This window comes from Asterias amurensis, chromosome 18 (genome assembly GCF_032118995.1).
Source record: "Asterias amurensis chromosome 18, ASM3211899v1".
NCBI lineage: Eukaryota > Metazoa > Echinodermata > Asteroidea > Forcipulatida > Asteriidae > Asterias > Asterias amurensis.
In genome coordinates, this window is record NC_092665.1 from 4,172,910 (window position 1) to 4,199,454 (window position 26,545).

At 37.6% G+C, this 26,545-nt stretch overlaps 4 protein-coding genes across 5 annotated transcripts in view; 3 read left to right on the top strand and 1 right to left on the bottom strand.

Moving 5' to 3' along the window:
* Nucleotides 1–26,545, bottom strand: part of LOC139950727 (von Willebrand factor A domain-containing protein 5B1-like) — a 92,569-nt gene that overhangs the window by 26,960 nt on the left and 39,064 nt on the right. The window contains exon 3 of one of the 2 annotated variants that reach the window (XM_071949517.1): nucleotides 7,063–7,381. The gene's annotated coding sequence lies outside the window, so the exon portion shown is untranslated. Of the gene's footprint in view, nucleotides 1–1,315; nucleotides 1,343–7,062; nucleotides 7,382–26,545 lie in introns of those variants that run through there. The other variant, XM_071949518.1, reaches the window with a different exon arrangement.
* Nucleotides 15,047–18,893, top strand: LOC139950741 (uncharacterized). The gene has a single exon (XM_071949536.1). The coding sequence runs from the start codon at nucleotides 15,108–15,110 to the stop codon at nucleotides 16,377–16,379; it is 1,272 nt and encodes a 423-aa protein (XP_071805637.1). The 5' UTR covers nucleotides 15,047–15,107; the 3' UTR covers nucleotides 16,380–18,893.
* Nucleotides 20,226–22,744, top strand: LOC139950682 (uncharacterized). Its single transcript, XM_071949474.1, has one exon. It carries the CDS (start codon nucleotides 20,319–20,321, stop codon nucleotides 21,588–21,590), a length of 1,272 nt encoding a protein of 423 aa, XP_071805575.1. The 5' UTR covers nucleotides 20,226–20,318; the 3' UTR covers nucleotides 21,591–22,744.
* Nucleotides 23,947–26,536, top strand: LOC139950734 (uncharacterized). Its single transcript, XM_071949528.1, has one exon. The coding sequence runs from the start codon at nucleotides 24,040–24,042 to the stop codon at nucleotides 25,312–25,314; it is 1,275 nt and encodes a 424-aa protein (XP_071805629.1). The 5' UTR covers nucleotides 23,947–24,039; the 3' UTR covers nucleotides 25,315–26,536.

The following is a 26,545-nucleotide window of genomic DNA, read 5'->3' on the forward strand; positions in this document are numbered from 1 at the left end:
TTTACAGAAGGTAATGGTGAAAGACTTCTCTTGAAATATTAGTCCATGAAATGCTTTACTTTTTGAGAAAACGGTAAAACAATATAAATTCTCGTTAACGAGAATTACGGATTTGTTATAAACACATGTCATGACACGGCGAAACGCGCGAAAACAGGAGTGGGTTTCCCATTATTTTCTCCCGACTCCGATGTCCGATTGAGCCTAAATTTCCACAGGATTGTTATTTTATATATAAGTTGTGATACACGAAGTGTGGGACTTAAGCAATACTGTTTACCGAAAGTGTATAATGGCTTTAAACAAGAAGCCAGGGCTTATCAACGGAATGCCTTAAAGATGCTATGTCAGATTTTTGGCCGACTTGACCCCAAAATTTTGATTTAAAATTCAATAGGTATTTTGATGGGGGTTGAGAAAATTACAAGCTTTCATTTGAGCCAAAGGTCCGCCAATTCGAAAAGGTCCGCCAATTATTAGTAGCGGTGAAACAAAGTGCTCAAAATTTGTTTTTGTCGGGGTCCCGACAATATATCATGTGACCAATTCTTATGTGATTTATAAGAAACGTTTTAAATTTTTTGTCATGGTTCCTGACCATTAAAAGTAAAAGTTAAACTTTTTTCGTTAGAGCGGTTGATACTCTTTGAAATACCATTCACTCAAAAAAATCTATTTTTTTTAATGTTTGGGTCAAAAAATCTGGCATAGCAATACTGAAAAAGGAAGACAAAACAAACCAACAATGAAACAAAAACAGACAAACAAACGGAGTGGACAAAAACTTAATAATATTAATTGGTTTTACCCATACACCGATGTGTGTTAGCACTGTATACTCAGTACTTTCCCGAGTCCTGTGAAAAAAAAATATCACAGGCATATTACTCGGGTGGGATTCGAACCCACGACCCTTGCAGTTCTAGAGCAGTGTCTTACCAACTAGACTACCGAGGTTGCCCGGTGGCTAGAGGCAGTTCGAATCCTATGTTTTGGCAGCGGGTACCGCAACAATAATAAGAGATGTTAAATTTGCATCGGGGATAACGAATATTATTATTCCTATTAATTATTTTTTTGGTGTATGGGTAAAAAACCCAATTAATATTCTTTATCCCCGATGCAAATTTAACATCTCTTACAAACGTAATAGACATCAGACGGAACATACGAAACATATATATTAATGATACAACGACACAGTGGTAATGCAAGCACAATAATGTGTAATGAGGCACGTAGCCCTTCAAACAAAACAATCATGAAACCACACAGCTTCCAACATGACCATTAACCTCCCTCCCTACTGACTCACCACTCAACCGTATTCCTCATGCAGAACCCTCCAGCACAGTTCAATCGCACCTTAATACTGCCTAATAATTCATGCTCAACACTGACCCCATTCCTCTCTAACTGAACAATCTGTTACAAAGACGCCTTGCCCATGGGCCTCAAATACAAGTATTTGAGACAGCTGACAGATTTACAGGTTTAAATCCCCCGGGTTAGACTGGTGATTATGACACAATCCATAATAAAGACCATTGAAGAAGACAGACAATTACCTCGCAGTGTGATTGTAATACATGTATTATGCTGTGGGCAGTACATTTAAAGGCATAGTCACCTTTTGGTAATATTGTCAACGACCAGTATTCTCACTTGGTGTATCCCAACATATGCATACAATAACAAATCTGTGAAAAATTTGACTCAATTGGTCATCGAAGTTGCACAAGAGAATAGTGAAAATAAAATAAAATCAATTGTTTAACATATTAGTGCGCTTTAGATGCCTAATAAAAGGTTTCAGGGAGGCCTAAAGTCTTTCATTATTTGAGTGAGAAATAACCTCTTTCTCAAAAACTACGTTACTTCAGAGGGGGCGTTTCTCACAATGTTTTATACTATCAACAGCTCTCCGTTGCTCATTATCAGGTAAGTTTTTATACTTACAATTATTTTGAGCAATTAAAAATAGCGTCCGGTGCCTTTAAAGGTGTTGTGAAATCTGTGCGGGGTAAGCTAGAGAGTTCTCCACTCCCATGTCATAGGACGCCAAGTGCATTCGATCGATATTCTTTAGTATGCTATGAATCGTAATCAGGAATAACATCGTATTGGGCAGATTTAGAAATGATATAACCCAGTTGTTAAAGGCATTGGACACTATTGGTAATTACTCAAATTATTAATAGTTAGCAATGGAGAGCTGTTGATTTGTATAAAACATTGTGATAAACGGCTCCCTCTGTACATTAGTTTTTGAGAAAGAGGTTATTTCTCAAAGCCTTTTATTATGAATTTGAAAGCACACAAAGTAATTCAACGTTTTTTTTTTAGGTTTTTTTTCCCATTATTCTCTTGCAAATTCGATGACCAATTGACTACAACATTTCACAGGTTTGCTATTCTATGCATGTTGCGGTACACCAAGTGAGAATGTATTTGACAATATTACCAAACGTGCTCAGTTCCTTTAAACGTCAGCAAATGAATCAAATAATTTTTTTGTAAATGTTCATTTTCGGCTGTTGGGTACCTCTGAAAAAAAAACAATAACTGTGTTTCACCGACAGGTCCCCCAGGGTAAACAATAAATAAATAAATTAATAAACATTCAAATAAAATAGATTATCTGAAAGAATAAATATTGCCAAACGGCGAAATTAATTGTGACCTGCTTTAAGTTGATTTTTTTCAATCCGATTTCGTCCAGCGAGTTTGCATAGCCACTCATCCTGACGTTTTGTGCAAACCGAATGCTAATTTTGAATATCAACTGATGACTTTGTGCTCTTCACAATACCCATGGGAAATCACCAACTGTCTGCTATGCTATATTGTACGCAAAATGTAAAGCAGTTATTTATACAGTGCTATTATACTAATACTATAACTATACTATGTAGGATTATCTATTTGAATACTTGTGTATTTTTTTTTAAATATGGGTTTATAGTGCGATCTCCAAAAACTAATCAAGGCGCCCATACAAAAAGAAAACATACAATTGAAAATGAAGAATAAACAAATTGTGCCGGATACCAAATTGGGCAAACCGGACACACTGTATAAATAACTGCTTAACATTTTACCATGTATTTTCGTTATGAGAGAAAAATAAACAGTAATTCTATTGTATACAGTTCACTAAAATAAACAAAAGCAGCGCATGTAATTCAATTGAATAAGTGACTTCCGATTGCGATGCCAATTTAACAGAATAAGTAAACACTAAAAGTCAATTTAGTACACAGTGCAATTCATATGATAATTTCAGCAAATTACAAAAAGGGCAACTAACTCCACTAGTGACCTAGTTGCATCAACGATTGTGAGTCTGGCCATTCGATTGCAATGGAGGGAGGAGCATTACAGAAAGAACTACAGGGGGTGGATTTAACACAGAGTTAGGATTAGTCTTATCTCGAGTTAGGACCAGTTACTCTTCCTAACTTAGGACTATCCATGCAATGTGTATATCTCCTAGGACTAGTCCTACGTTAGGACTAGTCCTAACTCTTTGTAAATTCGACCCCTGGTGGCCCATGTTCTGGATAACATTATCTGTCCATCACACATCATTTGGGTTCTTTTTGAAGGTGTGGCTTAGTCGAATGCATAAGCAATGATTGGTCCATTGCTCTCTGACGAAAATCTTGGTCACTGAAGAAAGGGGTGGAAACGCCCACTTTGGGGAATTTTGGAATTGCTTTATTTTTGGGCATATAATAATGTTAATGTTAATTTCACATGATGAATATTGCAGATCGGATCTGGTTGGGATGAGGTTGCATTAAAAGGCACTGGACACTATTGGTATATTGTCAAAGTCTTTTCACTCAACATAATATGCATAAAATAACAAACCTGTGAACATTTGAACTCAATTGGTCGTAAAAGTTGCGAGAAAATAATAAAAGAAAAAACACCCTTGTCACACGTAGTTGTGTGCTTTCAGATGCTTGATTTCGAGACCTCAAATTCTAAGAGGTCTTGAAATCAAATTCGTGGAAAATTACTTCTTTCTCGAAAACTACGTTACTTCAAAGGGGGCCGTTTCTCACAATGTTTTTATTCAACCAACTGCTCCCCATTAAACGTTACCAAGTAGGGATTTCTGTTAATAATTATTTTGAGTAATTACCAATAGTGTCCAGGGGTCGATTTCACAAAGAGTTAGGACTAGTCCTAACTTAGGACTAGTCCTAAGAGATATCAAAAACGTACAGCTAGTCCTAAGTTAGGACTAGTAACTCGTCCTAACTCAAGATAAGACTAGTCCTAACTCTTTGTGAAATCCACCCCAGTGCCTTTAACACAAGTCGTCCATGCAGTGATATGGAATGTTTTTCTAGTCCTATTAACGGATGAGTAATGCTCAAAGGGTGAAGGGTAAGAGTGAAGGGCATGACGACAGTCCACTCATCCGATCAGGATTCTTAATTTATTTCTCATAACCCACATCAATCATCCATTAAAATAAAAATTGTTTTTTAATTTCAGGTTGACGGTTGACACCCTCTTCGCTTCTGACGGATAAAAATGATTAAATTTCTGCAAGATTTACAGCATGGTGTAAAACATGGTGGTTGTTAATGGATGTATATAGAGGGCTGGGACTATTTATAATTATTTATTAATGATTGGTTTATTTTTAAAATAGAAGCTTCACAGCCTTAAAGGCACTGGACACCTTCGGTAATTGTCAAAGACCAGTCTTCTTACTTGGTGTACCCTTAAAGACAGTGGACACTATTGGTAATTGTCAACGACCAGTCTTCTCACTTGCTGTACCTCAACATAGTATGCACAAAATAACAAACCTGTGAACATTTGAACTCAATTGGTCGACGAAGTTAAGAGAAAATAATGGAAGAAAGAACACCCTTGTCACATGAAGTTGTGTGCTTTCAGATGTTTGATTTCAGGACCTCAACATCTAATTCTGAGGTCTCGAAATCTAAATCTATTATTTTAGTGGAAAATTACTTCTTTCTCAAAAACTACGTTACTTCAGAGGGAGCCGTTTCTCACAATGCTTTATAATATCAACAGCTCTCTATTGCTTGTTACCAAGTAAGTTTTTATGCTAACAATTATTTTGAGTAATTCCCAATAATTTGTAGTGCCTTTAAGGAAGCTGAATTGAGTTTTATTTTTTACATCATTTAGAAAAGATAACAATATTTGTACTGCTATGAAAAAGTTTTTTTTCCTCGTAGCGACACCAGACACGTTGTTTTTAAAAAGCAAATCATGTTAAATTTGGTTGAATTTCTTTTTTGATTCGTCTGTAAATTATAATTTTCATAACCATTATCTCAGATCAAAATTTGTTCGCCCACCAAGAAAAGCTGTTGAGCCACATCAATGGATCATACTCGACAACACAATTTCCTGAAGATTCACTGATGTTGAATAATTAATCCTAAGTAATAACATGGAGGAATATAATAAGAAACGACTCTACAGATGAAGATTGAAATAGATGTTTTCGGGGATCGAATCGGGGATTCATTTTGGTTTACCCATAAATACCGATAAGTGTGTGTTAGCACTGTACACTCAGTACTTTCCCGCGTTTGTGGGGAAAAAAATCACAGGCATATAACTCAGGTTGGATTCGAACCCACGACCCTTGCAATTCTAGAGCAGTGTCTTACCAAACCGCCGAGATTGCCCGGTAGCTAGAGGCAGTTCGAATCCTATGCAGCGGGTACTGCAACGACACGGCTCTGGAGTTAGTGTGACACAGCTCTGAGATCACAAAGGTCATGGGTTCAAATCCAACTCGAGTAATATGCCTGTGGGGTTTTTTCCCCAAGGAACTTGGGAGAAGTATTAGTTTAAAGTGCTGACACACATCGGTGTACGGGTAAAACTAAAATGAAGATTTATATACTAAAAATGTGAATGTCTCTCCGAAACAATAGCCTACAGAGGCGTCATGTTAAACTAAGGGATATCATGTTGTAATTGAAGCTATAGGGCATTGTAATATATCACGACGAAACATTTAATTTGCTCTCAAATACACGATCTAGGAAGTCATAATTAAAACAATGTAACGTAAGTCTCTTAGAAACATTAAAGCCATTGGACCCTTTCGGTAAACAGTATTGTCCAAGGCCCACACTTCGTGTATCACAAATTCTATATAAATAACACACCTGTGAAAATTTAGGCTCAATCGGTTATCGGAGTCGGGAGAAAATAACAGGAAGACCCACCCCTGTATCCGCACGTTTCGCCGTGTCATGACATGTGCTTAAAATAAATCCGTAGTTATAGATATGGAGAATTGATAATTGTTTTAATGTTTTCTCAAAAAGTAAAGCACATCATGGAATGATAATTCAAGAGAAGTCTTTCACCACTACCTTCGGCAAACCCTGTAAGTTATTTGTAAATCTGTGAATTTAATTTTTTTTTTGTACCGAAAGGGTCCAATGGCTTTAAAGGGACATTACAGAATTGGTTTATGAAAACAGTTGGTGGCAGTGTAAGCACTTTATGTAATCCACTATATAAATTAACTGCCAAAACTGTTTAAGTTCAATCGGCCATCTGATAAATAGTTAAGAACAGATCACACATTTTGCATGATTAAAAAAAATGAATAAAACTCTCACTGAGCGATAAACTCTAAATGGGAAATTAATTTTACTTATTTCTCATCAAATATGACGTTTCAGACAGAACTATTTAAAGGAAATATTTATACTATCATCGTCATTGAACCGTGTAAGTTTTATGTAAATCTATGATATCAGACGAGTTGTTTTCTTACCAATGTTGTAATGTTCCTTTAATAATACATTGCAAAACAACTATAAACCCCACATCATGTTATACACCGGAAACAGTCGTCGTGCAACATATTCAAGCAAATCACATTTAAATTTTAAACGAGAACAGTTTGATCTTTTACTCACCGAAGCCAATGTTAACACATGTATACTCCCCTCACTAAATATATTTGGAGCATGATTTTGAGACTTTCTTATCTATACTTGCTGTGATTCAAGTGTAAATTCCAACAAACACACGTACCTGACTGCTCAGCATAGCACGTATACAATCTCCTCAAGACGTTTGATAAGATGTAAGAGGTCCCATGTTAGACAGCATCTTGAGCGTGGTTTAGATTCATCTCAAATAAAACTCAATGCTCGTACACACCTCGCCTCCCGTCCCATCATTACCTCGCTAGAGAGACAAACCACACGTCTAGCTGGATGCAGTCGACATCACGGTACTGACGATGACGTCATAGCACTGAATCCTGTCATATCGGGTGGGTACACATGAGTGGCTTCTATAGTCTGTATTTAATGTCAACGGATAGAGGAGGCGGGGGATAGACCAATCCCTGCAACAAACACATCAGATAGCACAAATTAAAATCCAGTATAAAATCGCAGAAACATACAATTGAAAATTGGCAGTAAATTGTGCCGCACCTTGTAAAACATTGCTTGGTGCTAAAAGGGATTAGGTCTCATAATTCAAACGTAGTCCCACACCTTGCTGGAAATACTGTATGTTACAGAGCCAGGAGCGTCACTAGGTGACGGATATGTGTGCTATATAAGAAGCCACTATTATTATTAAAGGCAATAGTGTGTCAGTCAAAAACTGTGACTGGCTAAAAAGGATTGAATAGTCGTGAGTGGATCGAACAAGCATCGCTTTTATGTCAGTACCCCCTAAACCTAAAAACGAGGCTAATAACATACAAATCGTGTGGTGTGTTCTTTTTAATTTACGACTAGGTGAAACTTGTCGCAACCTGTAAACATCTAAAATGAAACCCTATCGGGGCAAAATGTCACAACAAACTCGTTCATTTTGAGTGTTTTCATGAAAGCTTATATTCGACACTGGTTGCACGTATGCTTGATCTGTATGCATAATCTACAGCGCATTGAACAATGCTAGATGCTCGATGTGGGTTATAGATATCAATGATATTTTTAGACTCAAAGAAAATCAACTTTTTAGCTCCTGCTTCATGGTTTTAAAGGCACTGGACACTATTGGTAAATTCTTAAAAAAAGTATTAGCATAAAACCTTTTGTTTAACGAGCAATGGAGAGCTGTTGACAGTATACAACATTGTGAGAAACAGCTCCCTCTGAAGTAACGTAGTTTTCGATCAAAAAGTAATTTTCCACGAATTTGATTTCAAGACCTGAGAGTTAGATTTTAAGGTAGTAAATGTTTTCATAATTCTTGTAGAAAGGATGTCTTTTTTATATAGATAATGTTTGTAATTCACAGGCTGGATACTTCAATAGGGCAGGGTAGTTTTTGCCTTAGGGTGTATCTCTTCTACGGGAAGTGTTTGAAATTGTACTTTTTTTCAATCATACATAGGAGCTAAGACAATGGCAAGGGACATGGAGGTAATTGCTTTCGTTATTAACAACAAATATAGTGTTCAACTCCACGTAATTAAACTGGACTTTTATATTTTCACTTTTAGTCTCGGAGGATGCGTGGTACAATTGAATCTGCTATAAATGACTGTCACTGAGTTGTATATAGTGCGCTTTTTTTTATTAACAGCACTAGTGGGCAACAATTTATCCATTAGGTTTTTTCTTACGTACGTCGTTAAGTTGTTTTGCTGGGAAGCAGTCTGTGCATTGTGTGTGACATTTTTAGATTCTCTGCTCTCCCATCACAACCCATTTTCAAGGCAACCTATACTTATCATCAATATTTCATTAAAGATACTGGACACTAATGGTAATTGTCAAAGACAAGTCTTCTCACTTGGTGTATCTCAACATTATGCATAAATTAACAAACCTTAAAAATTTGAGCTCAACCGGTCGTCGAAGTTGCGAGACAACTATGACAGTAAAACACCCCTGCCACACGAAGTTGTGTGCTTTCAGATGCTTGATTTCAACAACTCAAAATCAAATTCTGAGGTCTCGAAATCAAATTCGTTGAAAATTACTTCTTTCTCAAAAACTACGTGACTTTAGAAGGAGCCGTTTCTCACAAGGTTACAAACTATCAACAGCTCCCCATTACTCGTTACCAAGTAAGTTTTTATGTACTAAGAATTTTTTAGTAATTACCAATAGTGTCCACTGCCTTAAAAAGTGAGAACAATAAACTCCTTCTTATATACCACATTACGTGACATCATGTGAAATATACGATATTTGAAATAAGAAAAAAAGTTCAGTCAAAAAATGTTGCATTATCTTGTAGTTCGCCAGATCTAAACCAGCCTTACGTCATTTTCAATAAATACTATTTTGGATGAGACGACTGTTGCATGTAGATTATGATAATGAACGACTGTTTCATATCGTAACTCCCCAAGGGATAAGTGATCCCGCCGCTCTGCTGTTATTAGTTCGTCCGGTTTGTTAGAAATGGAGCACTTAAATGCAATTTTATGACGATCATATTTGTGTCTCTCGTGGCGGGCACTGCACATCTTCATAACAAAAAGAGGTTAAGTCAACTCTTCGCTCTTTCAGACTGCTGTTGAAACTACATCAACTGCTATTTCATGTATCGTTCTTTTCACTTTGACCCATCAAAGAGGAAATGAAACGAGAGAAGGCCTAACATTAAGATTTGTTAAACTCGTTTCCAATACAATTTTAACCATTGTATCATAAAGCGTTTATGTAAAATAAGTCTGATTCAGTATTGGCTGTTGTTGACAATTTTCAAACCATTTCTTTAAAAATTAATACCTTAAAGACACTGGAACTGTTTGGTAATTGCCAAAGACCAAAACCCTCACCTGGTGTATCCCAACATAGCCTATGCATAAAAAGCCTGTGAAAGTTTGGGCTCAATTGGTCTTCTTAGTTGCACAACTTTGTGTACTTTAAGATGCACAATAAAAGGCTTTAGCTGAAGCCTTTAATTTATTATTTGATTGAGAAATTACCTCAAAAACACGCTACTTCAGAGGGAGCCGTTTCTCACAATGTTTTATACCATCAACAGCTTTCCATTGCTCATTGCAAAGTAAGTTGTTGTGCTAACAATTATTGTTTTGAATAACTACCGAAGGTGTCCAGTGCCTGTAACGCCGGGAGTTTTGTTCGAGGCAGGTTTTCAACAGACAGGAAGTGCACGATCTCTCATCAAGACACTTCTAAACACTTCATCTTTAGTTCTTTGTTTCTCGTCGAGTATTTTTCGCTCAGAATGCATGAATCTAGTCTCGGATTACACGAATGGATAACAATTGTTGGTGTTTAGTTACAAACAAAAATCATGCTGTTTTCTGAAATTGTGTTAAAAATGAAAGGAAAGATTTGGGGTTGTGATTTATGCATTAATTCTAAAAGCTCTATCTAATTCCCAACTTCAACAGAGTGTTAAATAACATCGTCTGTGAATTGGTTTTATATATTAATTTAGGGTAGTGCTAGATAAGGAACTGTGACAGACACAATTGAGAGACTTTAAGATTAGAATAAAGAGAAGGATGATTGAGATACGACTTTTAGTAAAACCCTTTTCACACGAGAGCAATTTTAGCAGGGGTCCCTTGTTTCCAGGATCCCAAGTGAAATCTTCTCAACCAATTTGTTGTCTTTTCACACATTTTTGTCAAATTTCAAAAACTCGAAACAATTTAGCAAGGGACCTTTGCTAAACTGCTCTCGTGTGAAAGGGGCTTAAGATGAAACTCAATTGGTGTGTAGGATGGGAGTGGGCGGAAGGAGTGAAGGACGCAGGAATGTTTGTTAATATTGTGGTGTTTGTTTGTTAATTGTGGTGTTAAGTTGTTTGTTTGTTAGTTTGTTGTTTTTGGTTGTTTGTGTTTTAGTCGTTTGTTTGTTTGTTTGTTTGTTTGTTTGTTTGTTTGTTTGTTTGTTTAGATGATCTTTACGTCAGCAATTTTTTGTCTGTACGTCAAAATTGCCACTATCGTAGTGCAATTAAAAAAGGGAATCCTTTAAAATAAATAAGGACAATTTTCGAATATGGCAATTCTATATACAGAAAAAAAAACATAACTCCAATAGCCATTTTCTCTCCTGGAAACATAGGTTTCACGCCAAAAGATTATGAATTGCCAAAAATCAAGATATTGTGGTTTAATTCTCAGTAAATATATATCACGACAATACTTGTTCTGGTCATTGTGAAATCATCGGTTACCTTGGTATGATTCGAACCGACAACCTTATGATTGCAAGTCCTGCAGTCTAGCCACTAGACCACGGTGAGTTAAAGATCCAATGGTAGAAAATAAAGAGTCAATGATAAGAATTGGGATACGAATGAATTTTGAAACGTATAATCTAAAATTAGGAGGGCAGAATAGACATTAATGATGACATTTGAAAGGTTACAGATTATTGAATATTATTTTGTCATACTGAAATCATACAAGATTAATAATTTATTAGTCTCGTATCGTCTTTATTATCAAGAATCCACCCTCACTCCGCGCTGATGAATGGCAAGGAGTTTAATGCGCACAACGCCCCATTACACCCCGACCCCCCCCCCCCCCCGCCAGTATTGCCCTTCCTCCTTGACACAATGCTCTATAAAACTAAAATGGCGTTACCATAGCTACAGAGTGACCTTTCATCGTTTACTTTCTCATATCGCCTGTTTCCGTTGGAGCGTGTTCGGGGTAAATGGTGTGATCGTGTATGCAGGGGCACGACATTCACTCTAGAACACCATCCTTGTCTTGATCTACAAGCTTAAAGGAACAGATACTATTGGTAACTGCTTAAAATAATTGTTAGCATAAAACTTACTTCTTGGTAACGAGCAACGGAGAGCGGTTGATAGTATAAAACATTGTGAGACACGGCTCCCCCTGAAGTAACGTCGTTTTCGAGGAAGAAGTTATTTCTCACTAAAATATTTGATTTCGAGACCTCAGAATTTAGAATTTGAGGTCTCGAACTCAAGCATCTGAAATCACACAACTTCGTGTGACAAGGGTGTTTTTTCTTTCATTATTATCTCGCAACTTCGACGACCGATTGAGCTCATATTTTCACAGGTTTGTTATTTTGTGCATATGTTGAGATACACCAAGTGAGAAGACTGGTCTATGACAATTACCGAAGGTGTCCAGTGCCTTTAAGATTACAAATGGATTCCTTTTGAGGCTACCATCATCGTCCTTATCTCCAGGGATTTTGCACCTAACTGATCCGTCCATTAGTATTTATAAAAGGTGAAAGTACAGACAATCTTATACCTAAATATACGTATACAAAATTTAGTAGGGCTATGTATGCATTTAAAGGCAGTGGAAACTATTGGTAATTATTCAAAATAATTATCAGCATAAAACCTTACTTGGTAATGAGTAATGGGGAGAGGTTGTTGGTATAAAACATTGTGAGAAACGGCTCCCTCTGAAGTGCCATAGTTTTCGAGAAAGTTGTAATTTTCCACGAATTTGATTTCGAGATCTCAAGTTTAGAACTTGAGGTCTCGAAATCAACCATCTAAACGCACACAACTTCGTGTGACAAGGGTTATTTTTCTTTCATTGTTATCTCGTAACTTCGATGACCGATTGAGCTCAAATTTTCACAGGTTTGTTATTTTATGCATATTTTGAGATGCACCAGCTGTGAAGGCTAGTCTTTGACAATTACCAATAGTGTCCACTGCCTTTAAGCAATAGGGTATCCAATGTCCTTTTGTTTTTATCTCTTGGCACAGTTCATCTTCTGTTTCTAAATATCTCATTCTGTAGAAAATCCCCTATCAACACTTCTTTGGATGATATATCATTTGGCATACGGATATATTGGGGTATACGTTTTAAATATTTTATTGGAGGTATCCTACAGTTTATAGCAATATTGCATCTGATATATACATAATCTTCCAATATCCTGTATCAAAACCCTATAAGAGAAAGAGATGTAGTACACGTGGAAACTTAAAGGCAGTGGACACTGTTGGTAATTACTCAAAATAATTATGAGCATAAAACCTTATCTTGGTAACCAGTAATGGGGAGAATTTGATAGTATAAAACATTGTGAGAAACGGCTCCCTCTGAAGTAAAGTAGTTGTTGAGAAAGAAGTAATTTTTCACGAATTTCATTTCGAGACCTCAAGTTTTTTCTTTCATTATTATCTCGCTAATTCGAAGACCAATTGAGCTCAAATTTTCACAGGTTTGTTATTTTATGCATATGTTGAGTTACACTAAGTGAGAAGACTGGTCTTTGACAATTACCAATAGTGTCCAGTGTCTTTAAAACCAAATAAACAGTAAAACATATCCGTATTTACATCTCAGGCCTTACTTTATGGAGGCAACAGAGGCGATTGCCTCCATGCCCCCTCGTCATTGCCTTAGCGCTCTTGAACGCTCCAGTAGAAATAACAATTTCCTCATATAGGGATGCCCTTTTTAATACCAAGTAGAAAATGCCTTGGTGCCCTTGCCCTTTACAAAACCTAATCATGCAGGCCCGACATCTTGATATTACAAAAATATATATGTTCTTATATCCTAAATCTTATATTCATCCTTCTACCGCCTCTTATCTTCACTCCAAATTTACATATGGGTGAGGATTTAGTGTCAATCGGGCGGGAATATTGAAAGAGAATAGGAAACAACCTGCCTTCAAGCAATAATGCACTTATAATTGCTATTCCCCTATCGACTTATGAACTAGTATTCATTAAGACAAATCCACTTTGGATGTCATGTACAGGTGTTTCTCGCAAATATTTAGATACAACTAAAATATGCACAAAGTTAGTTTATGTCACGTTTTAACGGGAAGGTACACGTTTGGTAATTACTCAAAACAAAAATTAAATTAAAAACTGACTTGGTAACGAGCATTGGAGAGCTGTTGATGGTATAAAACATTGTGGGAAACGACTCCCTCTGAAGTAACGTAGTTTTTGAGAAAGAGGTTTTTTCTCACTAAAATAATAAAAGACTTCTAACTAGAAGTCTTCTAACTAGAAGTCTTCTAACTAGAAGTCTTTTATTCCTATTTGAAAGCACACATGTTCGTCCAACAAATGTGTTTTTTTTTCCATATTTTTCTTGCAACTTCGATGACCAATTGAGCCCAAACTTTCACAGGCTTGTTATTTTATGCTTATGTTGGGATACACCAAGTGAGAACACTGGTCTTTGACAATTACCAAAAGTGTACAGTGCTTTTAAAGCCATTATACACTTTCGGTAAACAGTATTGTCCAAGTCCCACACTTCGTGCATCACAACTTATAATAACAAACCTGTGAAAATTTAGGCTCAATCGGTCATCGGAGGAAAATAACGGGAAAACCCACTCTTGTTTCCGCACGTTTCGTTCGCCGTGTCATGACATGTGTTTACTATAAATCCGTAATTCTCGTTGTCGAGAATTGATAATTGTTTTAATGTTTTCTCAAAAAGTAAAGCATTTCATGGAGTAATATTTCAAGAGAAATCTTTCACCATTACCTTCTGTAAACCCTGTAAATTATTTGTAAATCTGTGAACTTTTTTGTTTTTGTCTGTACCGAAAGTGTATAATGGCTTTAAGGGTCTGCTATATACAAACAATAACTTTTTATGGAGCAAAAACTCCGCACAGTATTAAGAGCAATGGAAAGACAAACGTATATCCAAATTAGATACAGAATTACATTAGTTTGTGGGTTTTCTTTAACTGCCTGCGTTGACTTCTGCATAAGTTTCAAGTTTTTATGTATTTTTGGTTCAGTGTCTCCATGAGTTACGAATCAATGTTGATGTATTTAACGAGCCTGATACCACGTCACAATGAACTGCTGGTTTAGCACCCGGATCAATTCAACTACCAGGAAGTTCATGTGCACTGTTAGTCTTTTAAGAATATGTTTTGTTGAAAGACTAAATTTGCATAACTTTGGAACTATTGAAAACAAACTTCACACATGAGTAACTCCTTATGCAGTAAACAGGTTATGAGAAATCAAATGCCCATTGTGGTGAACGGCAATGCCATTTACATCGAGGAAAATAGTGTGAGGTTTTCACTAAACACAGTCGAGAAGTAAATCATCCATTTCACAAAGTGTCTTCTTCGTCTTTACTTTCGATTGCAAGTAACTTTCCAACAATCATGGGTCAAGGTTGTTGGTTGATTCATCTGTTGCTGATGTGTTCTCTGGATACGACACTCGTAGCAGTCAATGCACAGCTTTTGACGATCACTAAGGTATCACCAGTGGGTGATCCTGTAGAGGGTGACGTAGTGGAGCTACGATGCCAAGCTTCTGGCTTGATTACTGGTGATATCATTGAGTGGACGAGGATGGAGGATTCCCAGGAGGTAGCAATAGCCCAGAATGGAATGAGTGTGGATTCGAGATTCAAGCTTCATTTGACGTCATCTGGTGCTCAATTTCGGTTTGAGACACTTGCTTTTAACGCTACAAAGCAGGACACAGCAGTGGATTTCGGTTGCCAAGTGAGGAACTCTGTTGGACTGAGTAGCACTGTATGGGCTGAAGCGCAACCTCTCTCTTTGACAGTGCTTTACTTCCCATCTGCCATGTACCCCATCTGCATCCCTAATGGTCCTTTCACCGTTCAAGAAGGGGCGACGGTAAACTTGAGCTGCGCTACTGAGATAGGAAACCCACCGGTACAGATGCAGATTCTTACGAGTAGTGTCGTCTATTTATGGACTTACTGTAGAGATACCAAGGAACAAATGAGATCATTACAGCTAAGTGTGACTGGAGCTAATGACGGTGGTTCGTATCAATGTCAAATTCACACGGACTCCACAGGCTCGACACCATTTACAGGAATGAGCAGGTCATGTACGATCGGACCAATAACTGTTCGTCAAATGACATATCCACAACACCCGATGTCATCACTAGAACCAACTTCAACAGACTCTCATCCCACCATGACCGTTCAACCGTCACTCAGACCAACTACTGACCAATCTAACATCAATATGTCTTATTGCCAGCCATGTCAAACCATTCCCAGCAAGAGCAATACATCTAACGTAGATGGTACCCCGTGGCTCGTAGCCTTCCTGATCATTCTCATCCTTTTCATTGTCTCTCTCATCATCAACATCTTCCTCCTCATCAAACACCGACATCTTAAGATCACCAAGAAGAAGGAAACCAATGTAGCCAAAGCTGATCCCTACATGGAGCTGCAACCAACGGAGGACAAGAATAAAGTCTATATGGAACCTACTACGGCTACAACTACAACACAAGATACCTACTACCAACCAGTTGAAGTAGAGACTGACAGCCATGAGTATGACTACGCTCGGCCAGAGGGCAGCACCAACACCGACTATGAAGCGGTCAGCAAGCCACAGAGTTCAGTTGAGAGACAGTATCAGAACATCAAATCCTAAAACAACTACCCCAGTTTTTACCTGTTTTGCAAACGAACACTGACACGACATTTATGCGTGAATTGTACTTATACTCTGCAAATCTAGAGTATTTGGTTATTATGAACAGAGTGTATTTTATTTGAATAGTCACGGAGAGGAGGATTGGAGACGCTGCTATGAAATTCCTTCTTCTTAAATCCCGACATAAACAGTTTGTTGGTTTTTGTGTATTTCTGTTTTGTTTAGCATACGGCTGTTGGGTTTTCATATTTCTTTCACATTATTTGTTTTGTGGATAAGATATCTGTTCCCTTCAGTTCATTCAGTTTAATCCGTCTCATTATTGTATTATACAAGATTTTACCGTTGTAAGGTATGCCAGTTTACGGTATTTAGGGCCAATTCAGATGTAACTTTAAACAAACGATTTTGTTTTCCCAAATTTTTTTCGTTTTCGTTTTCTAATTGATGAATGGCTCGTATATTACAATCTTTAAAGACAGTGGACACTATTGGTAATTGTCAAAGACTAGCCTTCATAGTTGGTGTATCTTAACATATGTATAGAGTAACAAACCTGCGAAAATTTGAGCTCAATCGGTCGTCGAATTTGCGAGATAATCATGAAAGAAAACAACACCCTTGTCACACGAAGTTGTGTGCTTTCTGATGTTTGATTTCGAGACCTCAAGTTCTAAACTTGAGGTCTCGAAATCAAATTAGTGGAAAGTTACTTCTTTCTCAAAAACTATGTCACTTCAGAGCGAGCTGTTTCTCACAATGTTTTATACTATCAACCTCTCCCCATTACTCGTTACCAAGAAAGGTTTTATGATGATAAATATTTTGAGTAATTACCAATAGTGTCCACTGTCTTTAAACGTAGAACAAAGTAATGCTTCACATGAATAGAGGCCTAGATAGCCTACCCTACATCAAAGGTCTCAAATATCTGTAGTTTTCTGTGGCTTTTTCTGACTCAAACAAACAACTTTTTTTGGCAGTTTTAATCAAGAATGAAATTCACGCTTCTGTTTCGTTTGTTAATAAATCTATATATCCTTGCCAAAAAGTGCTTCTTCAGTTTGAGTTTTCCTCCCACAGCATAAAACTGAATTTCGATTTCACCAACCTACCCACAACTTTGAGGAAAAATTGAAAACCTTTCAACATTGAACATGTTGATTGTCCTCTTAAAGCTCTATCGTAAATGTTTGAGTACATTACCTTGATTATTAATAACCATACCATTGCGTCTCGACAAATACACAGACATTAATTTGTTTTAAACTTTTATTTAAACAGAACTACTAAGAATTATCTTATTAATAATAAATAATATACAAAGACTTTTATAAAACCATGATGATTCCTGATTCATAGAGTAATTCCAGAAAATAAGTAAACTACATAAGAAGTTCCTTGTATGAATTGATGAATACTCATAGCCACAGCTTTTCCAGTACTTTGCATATCTATGTAGCTATTTCAATCACAGCTTGTTTAAATCTAAACCTGGCTACATTTCCCGTATTGCGTTAATCGGTATCGAAAGGACATGATAGATAGGCATTTTGAGGAAGTCTATTTCAATAATCAGGTACTGTATTATACTGGCACGTTTATACTGGCACCTTATTGGGACTTTATACTAGCACGTTTTCACGTCTTGTGTACTAACTCATATTGAGTTTAGTTTTTTCATTATAAAGTAAGGTCAATAATATAAATATTAAAAATTTGATTTGAAATTGATTTCAGCTCCGGCTGACAATCTGTTCGCCATTTTGAATCCCAAACGCTTAACAGTTTAGTGTATAACATAAAAGTTGTATATATGATTTGAGGCATTCAGTGAGATATCAATGTATATTTGGTTTGCGGTAACACGTATCTATACCTGGCAAGTAGATACACACATGGTGTTACCGCCAACCAAATATATATAAAAAGTGTATTTGAATTGCTTATATTATAGTCGTAGTGTACAGTGCGCTCATTTTGCCGTTTCATATCTTGTCTTGTCATAATTATGGAGTGTTTGTCCAAAATGGCGGCCAGATGGCTGTGGCTGCTGCTGAGGGTGTTGCTAGGGCCAGCTTGTGCAACAATTTAAGCAAACATGGTGATCTAGCCACAGCCGCATGTAGCTGCTAAATTTGAAACTGTATGTAGCTTTGTCTGAAACCACGGCGTTGGTTTAGGCTCTGGCTTGGGGTTCCGTCTGCTTGTTTGAAACTCCGCCGAAAACACACGTTTTCAAAATAAATGACGGACATTGTACATTACGAAATATGAGTAAATGGAATTTGCGCGCGTTATTGTACCTTTCTGTTTATAGCATTGCGCGCTGCGCAATTTCGCAAAGCTTGATGTACACTTCCTGGCGTGATAAGACTGAGCCCAAGCCGTGTCCTTTGTTATGCAACGGGTAATTGACGTCACTTTCAACCAACGAGGTCAGGTATAATACGAGGATCGGAATTAAGCTGCTTATAAATCATCAAAATAATGAAATATATGTATTTTGTATGCAGAGCTGATGTTTATAATAAACCAATGTAAAAGAAAAATCCAAACTTTGAATTTTAAAAATGATTTTCTTCCGATCGTTATTTCTATTTCAGGCGAAATATAATATTCTATTCATAAATACCCCAGACAGTTTATCTACTCCTATTGATGGAGAGCGTGTCACGTGGGGGTGTTTAAACGGTTGATAATGACCAGTGTTTATGACCGGCTGGCTTCCGCGTGTCAGGCGCGCAAGATACGCGGAATGCAATTCATAACTATTAGTAACAGCGCGCGCGCGTAATATATTTCTAAGCGCGCGCGCGTACACACAACCTACGCACAACGGACTCTTTACAAAGTTTTTGATTTTTTTTTTTTAATCTCGAATTTTCAATTGTCACAGTGTCTGTAATTGTATTTGTTAACGTTTTTTAACAAAAGGGCATTTATGAATGGGAATAAAAGAGTAGTGACTCGTTCTTAAACGTCCGTTTAAAACCTTGCAGGGTCGTTGCCGTGCGCTAAAGGCCCTCGCCTTCGGCTCGAGCCTTTATCACTTTGCAACTCGACCCTGACGGCTTTAAACGGCCGTGTAGGAACTTGTAGCTCCCCTTTTATTCACTTGTTATGGTATAGAACCAATGGGGTTGAGATATTCTCGTCTGAAACAAATTGAAGCAATTTCTTGTTACAAATCGTTTTGGGTTTCTTTATTCGGGTATGAGATTGTTCATACTTTAGGCTGAATTCAGACTTGTTATGTCGGCCTAGTGAATAAAATTAGACAATATTTTTTTCCCACAAATAAAGAAATCCTGCCCATTCTCTATAGTGCTTTGGACACTGTTTCTAGAAGCTTTTTGGAATATTACCCCAGGGGTTGAATTCAGACTTTTTATGTCGGCCTAGTGAAGATAACGGAACAAATGGCATCATTTCAACACACCTTTGAATTTGTATCAAAGTTTCAGACTTTTTCGTTAGAAATGACTCTCACCCTCTTTATTGATTGTAATGACTTCTGCATAAGTTTTGTTTTGATGGATTTTTGGTTCAGTGTCTCCATGAGTTATGAATCATTGTTGATGTACTCAACGAGCCTGATACCACGTCACAATGAACTGCTGGTTTAGTACCCGGATCAATTCAACTACCAGGAAGTTCATGTGCACTGTTAGTCTTTTAAGAATATGTTTTGTTGAAAGACTAAATTTGCATAACTTTGGAACTATTGAAAACAAACTTCACCCATGAGTAACTCCTTATGCAGTAAACAGGTTATGAGAAATGAAAGGCCTATTGTGGTGATTGGCAATGCCATTTACATAGAGTGGGAAATAATCTGAGGTTTTCAATAAACACAGTGGGGAAATAAACCTCCATTTCATAAAGTGTCTTCTCCGTCTTTGCTTTTGATTGCAAATAAACTCTCCAACAATCATGGGTCGAGGTTGTTGGTTAATCCATCTGTTGCTGATGTGTTCTCTGGATACGACACTCGTAGCAGTCAATGCACAGATTGTGGCAATCACTAAGGTATCACCAGTGGGTGATCCTGTAGAGGGTAACGTAGTGGAGCTACAATGCCAAGCTTCTGGCTTAATGGTGGGTTATATCATTGAGTGGACGAGGATGGAGGATTCCCAGGAGGTAGCAATAGCCCGGAATGGAATGAGTTTGGATTCGAGATACACGCTTTCTATACTGGTGTCTGGGGCTCAAAGTAAGTTTGAGATACTTGCTTTTACTGCTACCAAGGAGGACACAGCAGTGGTTTACGGTTGCCGAGTGAGGAACTCTGTTGGACTGAATAGCACTGTAGTGGTACAAGCGCGACCTCTCTCTTTTTCAGTGCTTTACTTCCCATCTGCCACGTACCCCTTCTGCTTCCCTAATGGTCCTTACACAGTACAAGAAGGAACGATAGTAAACATGAGCTGCACTACTGGGATAGGAAACCCACAGGTACAGATGCAGATTGTTACGAGTAGTGTCACCTATTCATGGACATACGATAGAGATACCAAGGAACAAATGAGATCATTACAGCTTAGTGTGACTGGAGCTAATGACGGTGGTTCTTATCAATGTAAAATCAGCCCGGACTCCACAGGCTCGACACCATTTACAGGAATGAACAGGTCATGCACGATCGGACCAATAACTGTTAGTCAAATGACATCTCCACAACACCCAATGACATCACTAGAACCAACTTCAACAGACTCTCACCGCACCATAACCGTTCAACCGTCACGCAAACCAACTACTGACCAAGCTAACTTTGATATGTCTTATTGCCAGCTTTGTCAAACCTATCCCACCACGACCAATACATCTAACGTGGTTGGTACACCGTGGCTCGTAGCCTTCCTCACCAGTCTCATCCTCTTCATTGTCTCTCTCATCATCAACATCTTCCTCCTCATCAAACATCGACATCTTAAGATCACCAAGGAGAAGGAAACCAATGTAGCCAAAGCTGATCCCTACATGGAGCTGCAACCAACGGAGGACAAGAATAAAGTTTATATGGAACCTACTACGGCTACAACTACCACACAAGATACCTACTACCAACCAGTTGAAGTAGAGACAGACAGCCATAAATATGACTACGCCCGGCCAGAGGGCAGCACTAGTACCGCCTATGAAGTGGTCAGCAAGCCACCGAGTTCAGCTGAGAGTCCATATCAAAACATCAAATCCTAAACCAACGAGTACCACGGCTTCTACGAACACTGACACACCCTCTTTGCGTGAATTGTAATAAAACTCAAATTTATAGTTTTTGATAACCGTGAGCATGCAGATAGTAGTTGAATAGTCATCGAGAGGAGGATTGGAGACGCTGTTTATGAAATTCCTTCTTCTTAAATCCCGACATAAACAGTTGGTTTTTGTATATATATTTGTTTAGTGTAGCATACGGCTGTTGGGTTTTCATATTTCTTTCATAATATTTTGTTCCCATCCTTCTTACCAGCTTTCATTCATTTCCATAGCGTATGTGTTATACCACAATAATATACCTGCCTAAGGTTCAGAATAGGCAATCTTAAATCGTAATAGGAGATTGAACTTCAACGGAATACTAAACTATATATGTAACATTGCAGAGTATTTAATTATAACCGAGTAATATAACTGAGTAATATCACCGAGAAATATAATCGAGTAATACAATCGAGTAATAGAATCAAGTAGTATAACCGAGTAATATAATCGAGTAATATAATCAAGTAGTATAACCGAGTAATATAATCGAGTAATATAATCAAGTAGTATAACCGAGTAATATAATCGAGTAATATAATCAAGTAGTATAACCGAGTAATATAATCGAGTAATATAATCAAGTAGTAGGCCTATAACCGAGTAAAATAGTAAAGTAATTTAATCAACTACATGTATTGATATAATCAATAATCAAGTAGTAGGCCTACAATCGAGTGATATCACCGCGTAGTATAAGACAAAGTAATATAATCAAAAATATCCGAGTAAGTTATCGAGTAATAGAACAAAGTAGTATAACCGAGTAATATAATCAAGTAAGAATCGAGTCGTAGCGCGGTTGCGAATATTGGTATTTACTTCCATTGTTACGCATTGCGCAACGGAACACAACGCATGGTAGACACGTACTTCCGGCTTGATAAGTAAGCCGGAGCCAAAGCAGTATCCGTTGTATAAATGAAGGGACCGTATTATGGGACGTCACTTTCAACCATTGAGATCACGTATAATTAGAGTCTTGGGAAGTATGCTGCTTATAATCATAATATGTGACATGAAACGAACTATAGGCCTCTTATAAGCTGTTGTATAATTAAAGAAAAGTCCAAACTATGTACTTAAACATGATTTTCATGCGATTGTTGTTCATGTGTCAGGTGAAATATATATTATATTTATAAGCTTGCAGTGACGTAATCTTTCAACTTCTGCATTATGAATGGACTTCTTCTAAGTGGCGTTGTTTGTCAGCTACAAACACCTACAGTCACTGCACTTACGATCGTCTGCTGCTGCATATGCATTTAGGCGTCAAATAACTATTTCAAGTTTCCCTTTATTATATAAGACATTTTAAATAAGTTATCTTAAATTGTCCACCATTCAAACTGTGATGCAACCAAAGCGAGACATGAAGTCTACCTAATTCCTCCATTTTGTTTTAGTAAGCTACGAAAATAACATCAGTGACGTTTAGCTGCACGCTCCGCGAACGTGAACGTGAACGTCAAAACGTCAGATACAACTAAAATACGCACAAAGTTAGTTTATGTCTCGTTTTAAAGGGAAGGTACACGTTTAGTTATTACTCAAAACAAATAATGAATTAAAAACTGACTTGGTAACGAGCATTGGAGAGCTGTTGATAGTATACAACATTGTGGGAAACGACTCCCTCTGAAGTAACGTAGTTTTCGAGAAAGAAGTAATTTTCCACGAATTTGAATTCGAGACCTCAGAATTAGAATTTGAAGTCTCAAAATCAAGCATCTGAAAGCACACAACTTTGTGTGACAAGGGTGTTCTTTTCTCTCATTATTATCTTGCAACTTCGACGACCAATTTGAGCTCAAATTTTCACAGGTTTGTTATTTTATGCATATATGTTGAGATACACCAAGTGAGAAGACTGGTCTTTGACAATTACCAACAGTGTCCACTGTCTTTAAGGGTCTGCTATACAAACAATAACTTTTTATGGAGCAGAAACTCCGCACAGTATTAAGAGCAATGGAGAGACAAACGTATATCTCAATTAGATACAGGATTAAATTAGTTTGTGGGTTTTCTTTAACTGCCTGCGTTGACTTCTGCATAAGTTTCAAGTTTTTATGTATTTTTGGTTCAGTGTTTCCATGAGTTACGAATCAATGTTGATGTATTTAATGAGCCTGATACCACGTCACAGTGAACTGCTGGTTTAGTACCCGGATCAATTCAACTACCAGGAAGTTCATGTGCACTGTTAGTCTTTTAAGAATATGAGAAATGAAAGGCCCATTGTGGTGATTGGCAATGCCATTTACATAGAGTGGGAAATAATCTGAGGTTTTCAATAAACACAGTGGGGAAATAAACCTCCATTTTATTAAAGTGTCTTCTTCGGCTTTGCTTTTGATTGCAAGTAAACTCTCCAACAATCATGGGTCGAGGTTGCTGGTTAATTCATCTGTTGCTGATGTGTTCTCTGGATACGACACTCGTAGCAGTCAATGCACAGAGTGTGACAATCACTAAGGTATCACCAGTGGGTGATCCTGTAGAGGGTAACGTAGTGGATATACGATGTCAAGCTTCTGGCTTAATGGTGGGTTATATCATTGAGTGGACGCGGATGGAGGAGGAGGCCCAGGAGGTAGCAATAGCCCGGAATGGAATGAGTGTGGATTCGAGATTCAAGCTTTCTATACTGGCGTCTGGGGCTCAAGATAAGGTTGAGATACTTGCTTTTACTGCTACCAGGGAGGACACAGCTGTGATTTACGGTTGTCAAGTGAGGGACTTTAACGAACCGAATAACCCTGAAGTGGTAAAAGCGCAACCTCTCTCTTTAACAGTGCTTTACTTCCCATCTGCCATGTACCCCATCTGCATCCCTAATGGTCCTTTCACTGTACAAGAAGGAGCGACAGTAAACATGAGCTGCACTACTGAGATAGGAAACCCAACGGTACGGATACAGATTTTTACGAATAGTGTCGTCTATGCATGGACTTACGATAGAGATAGCAAAGAACAAATGGAATCATTACAGCTGAGTGTTACTGCAGCTGATGACGATGGTTCTTATGAATGTAAAATCCGCCCGAACTCCAAAGGCTCAACACCATTCACAGGAATGGAAAGGTCATGCACGATCGGACCAATAACTATTAGTCAAATGACAACTCCACAACACCCGATCTCATCAGTAGAGCCAACTTCAATAGACTCTCACCGCACCATGACCGTTCAACCGTCACGCAAACCAACTACTGACCAAGCTAACTTTGATATGTCTTATTGCCAGCTTTGTCAAGCCTATCCCACCACGACCAATACATCTAACGTGGTTGGTACACCGTGGCTCGTAGCCTTCCTCATCATTCTCATCCTCTTCATTGTCTCTCTCATTGTCAACATCTTCCTCCTCATCAAACATCGACATCTTAAGATCACCAAGGAGAAGGAAACCAATGTAGCCAAAGCTGATCCCTACATGGAGCTGCAACCAACGGAGGACAAGAATAAAGTCTATATGGAACCTACTACGGCTACAACTACCACACAAGAAACCTACTCCCAACCAGTTGAAGTAGAAACAGACAGCCATGAATATGACTACGCCCGGCCAGAGGGCAGCACTAGCACCGCCTATGAAGTGGTCAGCAAGCCACCGAGTTCAGCTGAGAGTCCATATCAAAACATCAAATCCTAAACCAACGAGTACCACGGCTTCTACGAACACTGACACACCCTCTTTGCGTGAATTGTAATAAAACTCAAATTTATAGTTTTTGATAATTGTGAGCATGCAGATAGTAGTTGAATAGTCATCGAGAGGAGGATTGGAGACGCTGTTTATGAAATTCCTTCTTCTTAAATCCCGACATAAACAGTTGGTTTTTGTATATATATTTGTTTAGTGTAGCATACGGCTGTTAGGTTTTCATATTTCTTTCATAATATTTTGTTCCCATCCTTCTTACCAGCTTTCATTCATTTCCATAGCGTATGTGTTATACCACAATAATATACCTGCCTAAGGTTCAGAATAGGCAATCTTAAATCGTAATAGGAGATTGAACTTCAACGGAATACTAAACTATATGTAACATTGCAGAGTATTTAATTATAACCGAGTAATATAACTGAGTAATATCACCGAGAAATATAATCGAGTAATACAATCGAGTAATAGAATCAAGTAGTATAACCGAGTAATATAATCGAGTAATATAATCAAGTAGTATAACCGAGTAATATAATCGAGTAATATAATCAAGTAGTATAACCGAGTAATATAATCGAGTAATATAATCAAGTAGTATAACCGAGTAATATAATCGAGTAATATAATCAAGTAGTAGGCCTATAACCGAGTAAGACAGTCAAGTAATTTAACCAACTACATGTATTGATATAATCAATAATCAAGTAGTAGGCCTACAATCGAGTGATATCACCGCGTAGTATAAGACAAAGTAATATAATCAAAAATATCCGAGTAAGTTATCGAGTAATAGAACAAAGTAGTATAACCGAGTAATATAATCAAGTAAGAATCGAGTCGTAGCGCGGTTGCGAATATTGGTATTTACTTCCATTGTTACGCATTGCGCAACGGAACACAACGCATGGTAGACACGTACTTCCGGCTTGATAAGTAAGCCGGAGCCAAAGCAGTATCCGTTGTATAAATGAAGGGACCGTATATGGGACGTCACTTTCAACCATTGAGATCACGTATATTTAGAGTCTTGGGAAGTATGCTGCTTATAATCATAATATGTGACATGAAACGAACTAAAGGCCTCTTATAAGCTGTTGTATAATTAAAGAAAAATCCAAACTATGTACTTAAACATGATTTTCATGCAATTGTTGTTCATGTGTCAGGTGAAATATATATTATATTTATAAGCTTGCAGTGACGTAATCTTTCAACT